General features: G+C 43.3%; 1 protein-coding gene across 1 annotated transcript in view; it reads left to right on the top strand.

Annotated features, from left to right (window-relative positions):
- LOC126267844 (uncharacterized) overlaps nt 1-12,178 on the top strand; it is a 1,288,882-nt gene that overhangs the window by 1,087,395 nt on the left and 189,309 nt on the right. The window contains exon 4 of the mRNA XM_049973152.1: nt 3,391-3,575. Coding sequence (XP_049829109.1) covers nt 3,391-3,575 — 185 coding nt within the window. The remainder of the gene's footprint in view (nt 1-3,390; nt 3,576-12,178) is intronic.

The raw sequence follows: 12,178 nt of genomic DNA, 5'->3' as shown, positions 1-12,178 counted from the left end.
CCGTTGCGATATCGAAACTAAACTTTGGGAAATGGTATCACGCAGGAGCGAGAACATTTTTCCAAATAATCGACTTACGGAACTTCCTTATCCACGGTGGTAACAGGAGCATTAGTTTGTTTTCTTAGTCCAGTACTGTAATTTTTTATAAGTCGTCAACGGCTAGCGAAAATAGAATTTCCTAGTACGAAAATAAACGTAAAAATTCTTGTCTTATGCTACTGAAAGCTGACACAAAGAGGTTTCCAGTAAATTATTGAACTCTCTGGTCGCAAGTCACTTGTTTAATGAGACACACAGTTTCAGGATTGTGTCACAATGGCTATTGCAAGGTAAGATTGTGAACATTATATTGTGTTTTCGCAAAAGAAATACAATTAAAACTGTGAAATGCATACGTTACTCATAAATAATGACTTGCCAAAGGATTTTCTTCCTGTTCTTCACCTGAGAAATATGAAAATAATGACGAGTTTCCTCTTCAGGTATAGTGAAGCGCCTAGGACGGGTAATGGGTACTCACCATTTCACTTGAAATTAACACATTTATCGTCAAGTTTCTTCAATTACACTGAAGCGCCATATAAACTGGTACAGCCATGCTTATTCAAATACAGAGACGCGAAAACAGACAAAAAACGCCGTTGCGGTCAGAAACGCCTATAAAAGACAACAACTGTCTGGCGTCATTTGTTAGATCGGTTGCTGTTGCTACAATGACAGGTTATCAAGATGCAAGTGGCTTTGCATGTGGTGTTACAGTCTGCGCACGAGCGATGAGATACAACACCTCCGAGGTAGCGATGAAGTGGGGATTTTCTCATACTAGACCAACCACGACTCAAGAGAATAGTTCTACGTGATGGAAGTGCTACCCTTTCCGCAGACTGCTGCAGATTTCAGTGCTGAGCCATCAGAAAGTGTCAGCGTGCGAGCTGTTCAACAAAACATCATCCATATGGGCATCCGGAGCCCAAGTGTACCCTTAATGACTTTAGGACTCAAAGCTTTACTCCTCGCTTAGGATCATCAGCACGGTCATAGAGACAACCGCATGAATCCATGGACCCTGAATGTCAGCAGGGGTTTGTTCAAGCTGGTGGAGGCCCTGTAATGCTTTAGGGCGTGTGTATTTGGACTGTTATGGGACCCCTGATAGGGGACTGTGACAGGTGACATGTACGTAAGCATCCTGTCTGATCACCTGCATCCATTCATCTCCGCTGTGCATTCCGACCGACTTGGGGAGTTCTAGCAGGACACTGCACCATTCCACACGTCCGGAATTGCTACAGAATGGCTCCAAGAACTCTTTCCTAAGTTTAACTGCTTCCGCTGGCCACCAGGCTCTCCAGACTTGGGCATTATTGCTCATAGCCGAGATGCCTTTCAACGTCTCTTCAGAAGAAATCTTCACCCCCCTCGTACTCTTACGGATTAATGCACAGCCCTGCAGGATGCATGGAGTCAGTTCCCTTCAGCACTACTTCAGACATAAGTCGAGTCCAGGCCACGTCGTGTTGCGGCACTTCTGAGTACTCATGGGAGCCGTACACTATATTACGTAGGTGTATATTTTTTTTGGTTCTTCAGTGTATACAGTTAACTTAAAAACAATTCTGTACCTATTTCTCGAGAGCTATTCAAAAGATGTAAACAAAATATTCAATGTTTAATTTCATTCCCTATAGTAAGATTCTTTCATGAGGTTTTTTTGAATATATCGACCAGGAAAATCTTAGTAATTCTTAGTTATATTTATGTAAGTGTAATTCAGTCAAAATTCCAAACACTTTGCCCCATATCTCACCTTACAGTCAAAATTTCAAACTTTACTCTTAAGAAAACATTTATCGAGCTTGTAGAAATAAGTGTACGACATTTCGTAATTGTGGCATTCCTAGATTCTGTGAAAAAGGCACATCAGATCCAAAGAACGTAATTTCCTGGAAACGCACTTTAAAGTTCAGCATACAGAATTTTCTTGTGTCACCTCTTCAGAAGGCCCTAGGTTTGTCTCAGAGTCCTCTTTCTCTTCTAGGCTCCTCTTCTGGTTTCTCGATTTCTTTCTTCTTTTGTTTATGAGGCCTTTAACTTCTTCATCTGCACAGAAGCGCTGCAAATCTAATTTTCTCAAGATGCCTTGAGCGAAATTCCTATTTTAGTTCAAAATGGCCTTGCGCACTATGGGACTTAACATCTGAGGTCCCTGAGAACTTAAAAATAACTAAACTAAGGACATCACACACCTCCATGCCCGAGGCAGGATTCGAACCTGCGACCGTTGCGGTCGCGCGGTTCCAGACTGAAGCGCCTAGAATCGCTTGGCCTCCTATTTTAGTGTTCATTCCCTCTAATATTTTCTTCCTCCCTACGTTCCCAACATTGAATACAAAAACCGCGCCGTAAGTTGCAATTCCGAAAACTGTAGCAAATAAAAATCTTGTTTTAGGGCATCGTTTCCGTGTGAGTGAATTTATATATTCTAGATTCTGGTATTTGCCGCGAACACACTTCTTTATAAGTTTTGGATCGATCAGAAACCCGCAAGTGGGCTTGACAACATGCAGGATATAATTTGGAAGTTTCCCCTTGTGAACGACGGGGTTATTATCCCTCTGAGCCTGTACACATTTACAAAAAAATTGTTCAAATGGTTCTGAGCACTATGGGACTTAACATCTATGGTAATCAGTCCCCTAGAACTTAGAACTACTTAAACCTAACTAACCTAAGGACATCACACAACACCCAGCCATCACGAGGCAGAGAAAATCCCTGATCCCGCCGGCAATCGAACCCGGATACACATTTACACCAGCTGGTGTGGCACAGGTGATGAATGGGATGCTCATCTGTTGATACCATGTGGAAATGTTTATCCCATAGTGCACTTTTCATGTCAGTTGAAATGCCCCGTCATCGGCATCTGTAGCACAAGGTAAATTGCTTCTTCGCAAACAAAACAGGTCTTTTTTCATCCTTTCTAAGATATGGAACAGAGTGACAGATGATCTATAAAACCAAGGATTATACATCATAGCCTTCTAGATGTATTGCATGCAAGTTTGCATGAAAGTAATCCTCGGAATCCTTGTTCCGCGGGCAAGTATTGAAATATTTCTTCAAAAAGTGAGCGTGGCGGGAAGGTCGAGTCACATATCTAATAATTTTTTCAGTCACTTTGGTTAAGATTTCATCACTGAAACGTTAGGAACTTATTGTTGATTAGTTCTAGGAATAAATTTAAAAAAAAAAGAGGTTGACGTTTCCCGTCAATTTCATGAACGTCCACCCTTAAGTTACAAAAATGCGTGCTGCCTTGCCCCGCCCTATGCCCTCCTCAATTGGCGCCCAGCCTAAGGTTACCTCACCGTTGCGTTCCCGCAGGTGGACGCTTCCCGACCTGGTGATCAAGTCGTCGGCGACTCCTGGTGTGGGTGGTGCAGCTTACGAGGTTCGAGCCTCTGCCCACGTGGAGGACTCCAGCCTCGAATCGCCCACCATCTTCGGCTGTGAGATGCACATTCCGGGAACCACGTACGTCACGAGAAAGACCTTAGTCTACTACCCGGGTAAGCACAATGCTTCAAATGTAGCTTATTAGCATTTAGGTGTCTCATCGAAAATAAGGCTAACTAGCGTTACTGAATGTCTTAATGCACAGGTGTCAAAAGTTTCGCATCACTTCTATATGTATAATAAGTTTTCTCGTCAGATACAGACAGTGCGGAAGGTTTCGCACCAGCTCGAAGTAACTTGGGTCTTTACTGCTCAATCTATAGTGGCCATTCGTATCATCCTTGAGATGTTAAATATATTGCTGGCAAGAAACCAAATTGACAAGTTTTATACAGAAACAATTTAAAAGTTGTCAGAATCACATATTGTGGAGTAAGTGTATTTAAATCCCCGTCAGGCCATACATACACTACTGGACATTAAAATTGCTACACCTAGAAGAAAAACAGATTATAAAAGGGTATTCATTGGACAAATATATTATACTGGAACTGACATGTGATTACATTCTCACGCAATTTGGGTGCATAGATCCTGAGAAACCAGTACCCAGAAAAACCACCTCTGACCATAATAACGGTCTTGATAAGCCTGGGCATTGAGTCAAACAGAGCTTGGATGGCGTGTACAGGTACAGCTGCCCATCCAGCGTCAACGCGATACCACAGTTCATCAAGAATAGTGACTGGCGCATTGTGACGAACCAGCTGCTCAGCCACCATTGAGCAGACGTTTTCAATTGGTGATAGATCTGGAGAATGTGACCAGGGGAGCTGTCGACCATTATCTGTATCCGGAAACGCCCGTACAGGACCTGCAACATGCGGTCGTGCACTATCCTGATGAAATGTAAGGTTTCACAGGGACCGAAGCAAGGGTAGAGCCACGGGTCGTAACACATCTGAAATGTAACGTCCAATGTTAAAATCGCCGTCAATGCGAAAAAGAGATGACCGAGACGAGCAACCAATAGCACCCATTACCATCACGTCGGGTGATACGCCAGTATGGCAATAACGAATACACACTTCCAATGTGCATTCACCGCGATGTCGCCAAACACGGTTGCGACCATCATAAAGCTGTAAAAAGAACCTGGATCCATCCGAGAAAATGACGATTTGCCTTTCGTGCACCCAGGTTTGTCGTTGAGTACACCATCGCAGGCTCTCCTGTCTAAGATGCAGTGTCAAGAGTAACCTCAGCCATTGTCTTCGAGCTGATAGTCCATGCTGCTGCAGACGTCGTCGATCTGTTCGTGCAGATGGTTGTTGTCTTGCAAACGTCCCCATCTGCTGACTCAGCGATCGAGGCGTGGCTGCACGGTCCGTTACAGCCATGCGGATAAGATGCCTGTCATCCCGACTGCTAGTGATACGAGGCCTTTGGGATCCAGCACGGCGTTCCGTATTACCATCCTGAACCCACCGATTCCATATTCCGGTAACAGTCATTGGATCTCGACCAACGCGAGCAGCAATGTCGTGATGCGATAAACCGCAGTCGCGATAGGCTACAATCCGACCTTTATCAAAGTCGGAAACGTTATGGTACGCATTTCTCCTTCTTACACGAGGCGTCACAAGAATGTTTCAGCAGGCAACGTCGGTTAGCTGCTGTTTGTGTATGAGAAATCGATTGCAAACTTTCCTCATGTCAGTTCGTTGTAGGTGTCGCCACCGGCTCCAACCTTGTGTGAATGCTCTGAATTAGCTAATCATTTGCATTTCAAAGCATCTTCTTCCTGTCGGTTAAATTTTGCGTCTTTAGCATGTCATCTTTGTGGTGTAGCATTTTTAATGGCCAAGTGTGTAATTAGTTTTTTTATATTTTTCCCTACATTGCTGAAGGTAGATGCCGCAATAGATCGAGGTGCGGATTTATCGACTCCTCGTCCTTCGTCAACATAATCATACGTGCTGCCTGTAATATTCCCATCTTAAAATAAAATCTCTCTTCTTCACTTTGCCTCTACTTGCAGTTTGGATTCTACAAACATGTTATATCTGTTAAGAGAGAGTGAGTGCGTGAGTAACAGAGAAAATATGTGTGTGTGTGTGTGTGTGTGTGTGTGTGTGTGTGTGTGTGTGTGTACGGGTGGATGGGTGTGTGGGTCAGTTTAGAGACAGTGGTATTCGCCAGGATGAGGTAATCATTGTACGAACAGTTCAGAGCGCCGACCGCGTTAAACAACGTGGTTCGGAATAAAAATTCTGCTGTAACGATTTCGAAGAGACTGTAATTATAGACAAGGTCGTACAGATTTCGATCAAAGAGTAACGCGACAATTTATGGAAAACCAGTGAGATATGGGTGAACAATGAATTCTAGGGAATAGGAACGAAATTTGACATTCCCTGTTATCGAATAAAAAGATGGTGATTCTAAAGGTAATGGTTGACTGATATTGCCTGTATGGTCTTTTCCTCGAGATATATCTCAAATTTCTTTGCTCACTTGGTGAACATTAATCCTTATTTTAGCGTCACCATTCTTTTGAGAGTTTTGATGCGACCCATCACTAATTCTTCTCCTGCGCCAACCTCTTTATCTCGGAGTAGCATTTACACCCGTATCCTTGATGGCTTTTACTCTCTATGGATTCATGTAATACCACATAAATTATTCCCTAATGTCTTAATAAGTGTCCTGTCATGCAGTAACTTCTAACCGATGCATCCCTATCTTATACCCTTTGTAATGCGAGTACTTCATTCTTGGTCTTCCAATTGGTGTATGTTACATCACCCGTCTAAGCCTGTAGCTTACTTGTAGTTTTCTCAGAGTTTCGCACATGCTGCAACGTTTCACACTATCGAACGCGTTTCCTAGACAAATATTGCGAACGTGTCTTGATTTTTCTTTAGTCTTGCTTCCATTATCGAGAGCAAAATCAGAACTGCCTCTGTTGTGCTTTTACCATTCCAAAAGGCAAACTCATCGTCACGTAACATATTCCCAGTTCTCGTTTCTAATTTCATGTATACTTTTCTTGTGAGCAACTTGGTTGCATCAGCTGTTAAGCTGATTGTACCACAATTCTCTAACTTGTCGGCTCTTGCGATCTTTGAAATTGCGTGGATGCTGCCTTTACGAAATTCCCCGGACTCTAACATTCTACATACCAATTTAAATACGCGTTTTCTTGCCATTTAACCCAATGATTTTAGAAATTCCAATGTAATGTTGTATATCCCTTGTGTCTTATTTGATCTTATGTCTTCCAAAGCTCTTTTAAATTCTCGTTCTAATGCTGATTTGCCTATTTCTTCCCTATCGATTTCAGTATCTTCTTCTACTTCAGTAGACAAGTCCCCTAATAGACGTCTTAAATGTACTGTCACCTCTGGGCTTAACAATGGAATTCCCATCGCAATGTTAATGTTACCACTCCTTCTTTCAATTCCGCCGAAGGTTGTTTTGACTTTTCTATATGCCGAATCAGTCGTTCCGACATCACTTTTTCTGATGTATTTATATTATCACGCACCCATTTCGTCTTAGTTTCTCTGCACTTTCTAATTATTTCATTCTTAAATGAAATGCATTTCTGTGTTTCTGAATTTCCCCAACATTTTTGTCCTTCGTTCTTTCGTCGATCAAATGAAGTATTTATATTGTTACCCATAGTTTCCTCGCAGTAACTTTCCTTGTACCAAGGGCTATCTTTCCAACTTCTGTGATTGCCGTTTTTGAGACATTCATTCCTGACTGCTACGGTCGCAGGTTCGAATCCTGCCTCGGGCATGGATGTGTGTGATGTCCTTAGGTTAGTTAGGTTTAAGTAGTTCTAAGTTGTAGGGGACTAATGACCACAGTAGTTGAGTCCCATAGTGCTCAGAGCCATTTGAACCATTCATTCCTCTTATCTGATCTGCCTACTGAGATATCAGAGAACTTCACACGTTTCTCTTTATTCCTTAGTACTCCCGTAGCCCTCTTCTATGTTCACTGACTCTTTCTGACTAGACTCTTAAACGTAAACTTGACCTTCTTCGTAACAAACTTAGATCTGATCTGTATCTACTCCTGCATATGCTTCACAATACAGCATATGATTTCCGAATCTCTGTTTAACCATGATCTTCCCGTGTCTCCCAGTCATGCCCAAGACTATGTCCTTCTATTGTGATTTTTGATAAGAGTACTCGCTATTACTATATGAATTTTATCGCAGAATAGTCTTTTCCTTTCTCATTCCTAATGCCTAAGCTAAATTCTTCTTTAACCGTAGCTTCTACTCCTTCCCCAATCCCCTGTGATTATCAGATTTTCATCCCATCTTCCTTCACATACTGCATTACCTCTTCAGTATGTTCATATCATCAAAGTCTTCATTTCCTGCTTGTGACGATGGCATGTATACCTCAACCACGGTTGTCGCTTAGGTTTGCTGTCGAAACTGATGACGAAAACCTTATCACTGAACGTTCACGATAGCACCATTTTTTCCCTTCCTCTCTGTTCATAACGAATCCTACTCCCATCACACCTTTATTTTGTTGCTGATGATATTACCTTATATTCATCTGACAAGAAATCTTCTTGTTTCCATTTTACTTCACTGACCGTGCTACATCTAGAGTGAGCTTTCGTATTTCCCCTTCCAGATTTTTTTGCTTTCCCTTCTACGTTCAAACTTCTGTCATTCCAGGCCCCGATCCGGAGAATGTTATCCCTTTGTTGGTTATTCAGTCATTTTTTTTATGGTGAGCTCCTTCATGGATCCACGAAGAACACTTCATTTCATATGTTACCACTCAAGAAATTTCTCCCTTAGGTAAGTCCTTGCTTGGTACTGTCAGACTTGTTTTAGCAAGGCACGCCATCTTTCAATATACTATTGTGTCTTATGTGCTCCTATTTCTTCTATCCTTCGCTTTCAACGTAGTAGAATTCCTTCACTTAGTCTATTACATCATCCCCAGTTTTGATGTTAAGTTTATCACAAATCTGATACTTCCATTACTTTAGCATTTCTTTGGGTTACTTTCAGTCCACATTCTTGGCTAATGCGAGTGTCCACTTCCATCAACAGGTGCTGCAATTCTTCCTCACTTTCACTGTGGCTTAGCAGTGCCATTAGTAACCCTCATCACTAACATCTCTCCTGGCTAAATTTTAATGGCATTCCTGTAATTTTCTGTTACATGGGTCATTGCTTCTTCGATGTACATGGTGGAGAGCTGGGGAGAAAACATGTATCAAGATCTTATCACCCTTTCAAATCCGATAGGTTTTCACTTATTCTTATTCCTAACGACAGTCTCATGAAAATTGTTCTGGACGTGCTCAGCTTCTTCTTATAAAATACTCGTTTCCACAGACGAGGTCGGTAACACACACCTGTGAGGTGGCGCTTGGCCATAAGCTAAACCGATAAGAACCCTTGTACTGGACGAAATTTTCATTCCCTGTATTTTGCTGGCTAGGGGAGAAGAGGTGATGGCGAAGAGTTTCTGATCACCAGAATGCATATCAATGTCTTTTGTTACATCCCATGTCTGTCCACAGTGCCTCGAAGAGTGAGGACATGTGGCAATGTTGATTGTCATCCGTATGTTATCGTTTGCGGACGTAAATCCCAATGGTTACCTTCGTGCTATTCGAGAGGCGTAAGCTGTGGATTGGCACCTGGATCCACCCCCTCTCCCTTCTCTTTTCATCATCAATACGCAATACAAAGAGAGCATTCACGTAAACTCAACAAATATACCTAACACACAACTCTCACATACCTGCAAGGAAAGGGGCCGGTGTACACATAGGAAGAAAAGCCTTCCCGATTCTGCAGCTGATTCCGTCCCTTGTGGTTGCACAGCCAACAGTGCCGTACGCCTTTACCTTATAAAATACTAAAATAACAGACGTTCAGGACGTGTTGCAGCGGCCTTCTATTGCATGAAACTTTTAACAGCTTGACGTGGTTATTTTATACCGGGCAACCAAAAAGTTTCAGTTTGAGGGCGTTGCTACAATGTACATCCAATTTAGCGCGATTCCGATGCTGATATACGGCGTGAATCATCTACAACTTGCTCCGCAAATATTGTGTAAATGGAAAGTTGTATTCACGCGCGGTTTTCATAAAATGAACTAATAGTCTGTGACTCATATTGTTAGCCAGTAAGCCGGCCGCTGTGGCCAAGTGGTTCTACGCGCTGCAGTACGGAGCTGCGCAGCTGCTACGGTCGCAGGTTAGAATCCTGCCTCGGGATTGGATGTGTACGGTGTCCTTAGGTTAGTTAGGTTTAAGTAGTTCTATGTCTAGGGCACTGATGACCTCTGATGTTAAGTCCCCTGGGGCTTAGAGCCATTTGAAAGATTTGTTAGCCAATAAACAGATTGTAACAATACTTAGAAAGTGTATATTTTATGCAAACATACACTTTTTAAATGGAACATTGCCTGTTGAGGTTAAAAAATTAAAAGGAGGGTAAATTACAATGCCAGTGTTTGTTTCAAAAATCTAGTGCGAGTTATCGAGTGATCTACGAGATTTCGTATGTGCAACGTTTGGCCATTCAGCTTGCGTAGTTAATAGGTACAATGTTGTTATGTTTGCTTACAGTGTGCTTATGAGTTCCTTAAGTGCGTTACGACTTCCTAGTCAATTATTGTGTGACACACCAAGCAGTACGTCGTGAGTGGACGTTGGGATTTACCAAGCCAACACATTCGCCATCGACGTAGGTTCAATCCCTATCACATTTGTGTCCATCAAGAGCAGCATGGAAACGATTACGAGAATCGTGTTAGCTTCCGTACCTGAACATTAACACAGGATACACCAAATGTATCATGTCTAGTGATGAAGCCACATTTACCAAATATGGCCAAGTAAACGGCCGAAACATGTTCCCCGTTGGCCACTCCAGATGGAACGTCAGCGTCCATGGAGTGTAAACCTGTGGTGTGGGATAGTGAACCATGAGCTTATATGCCCGTTTTTTATAGACGGAACACTGAAGACGCACAGCATCATAGGCTCCTGGTAGACCATCTTCACCGAATGCTAGAACACCTTCCTTTACAGACTAGGAGGAAACTGCAGTACCAACATCGTAGCTGTCCGGCTGATGGTGCAAAAACTGTTACAGCATGACTTCATGAATTCTTTCCAAATCGTTATACTGGCCGGTTCCTCCACTCCCCTCCCACTCCCCCCCCCCCCCCCCCCCCCCCGCCTTATTAGACGCTAGTTTTCTTCTGTTGGGAAAGCCGAACGAGGACATACCAACTATACCCTACGTATTACTGCAGTTTGCTCGCTCGGACATCTCCACTGAAATGCCAGCTTGTTTGCTGCAGTCGTTCCATACCAGACTGGAAGCATGTATTGCCTCGTTACTGCTCAGAATGCACATGACTAGTTTATACTCTGGTGTTGTTCATTAGTGTGTGCTACCACAGGTATTCTACAAGTGTTGGTGTACGAACTTTTCAAAATACTATATCTGGTAAACGACGCACACTATAATCCTGCAATAAAATCCACTGACATTCTAAATTACCTTATTTTTACTCTGATTTGTCATTAGGCAATGTTTCATTTATAAATGTGTACGTTTGCACAAAGTACGTTTTCTAAATAGTATTACGATCTGCTGATTCACTAACAGTACCAGACCTTGAATACCAATCCATTCTGTGAAAACCGCACATCAACAGCACTTATTTCCGCAATATTTTTGGTGTAAATTTAGGATGAGTCACTCTGTGTGAGGGCGGAGACGCAGACAAGGGATTAGAATGGCAACACTATCCTTCCGACGTGGGTGCGGCAAATGTGGAAACGTGAACTGTGGTGACGTTGTTACCAGATGCTTCCAAAGGGGGCCAACATGCTGTTCTTCTTTTCTTAGCTGCTGGAGGACAAACACCGGCAGACATCCATCGGAGAATAAAGAATTACACTCCTGGAAATTGAAATAAGAACACCTTGAATTCATTGTCCCAGGAAGAGGAAACTTTATTGACACATTCCTGGGGTCAGATACATCACATGATCACACTGACAGAACCACAGGCACATAGGCACAGGCAACAGAGCATGCACAATGTCGGCACTAGTACAGTGTATATCCACCTTTCGCAGCAATGCAGGCTGCTATTCTCCCATGGAGACGATCGTAGAGATGCTGGATGTAGTCCTGTGGAACGGCTTGCCATGCCATTTCCACCTGGCGCCTCAGTGGGACCAGCGTTCCTGCTGGACGTGCAGACCGCGTGAAACGACGCTTCATCCAGTCCCAAACATGCTCAATGGGGGACAGACCTTGCTGGCCAGGGTAGTTGACTTACACCTTCTAGAGCACTTTGGGTGGCACGGGATACACGCAGACGAGCATTGTCCTGTTGGAACAGCAAGTTCCCTTGCCGATCTAGGAATGATAGAACGATGGGTTCGATGACGGTTTGGATGTACCGTGCACTATTCAGTGTCCTCTCGACGATCACCAAAGGTGTACAGCCAGTGTAGGAGATCGCTCCCCACACCATGATGCCGGGTGTTGGCCCTGTGTGCCTCGGTCGTATGCAGTCCTGATTGTGGCGCTCACCTGCACGGCGCCAAACACGCATACGACCATCATTGGCACCAAGGCAGAAGCGAATCTCATCGCTGAAGACGACACGTCTCCATTCGTCCCTCCAT

The sequence above is a fragment of the Schistocerca gregaria genome, chromosome 4, assembly GCF_023897955.1.
Source record: "Schistocerca gregaria isolate iqSchGreg1 chromosome 4, iqSchGreg1.2, whole genome shotgun sequence".
Taxonomy (NCBI): Eukaryota; Metazoa; Arthropoda; class Insecta; order Orthoptera; family Acrididae; genus Schistocerca; species Schistocerca gregaria.
Note: the sequence above shows the minus strand (reverse complement) of the source record. Positions and strands in the feature narration are given on the sequence as shown.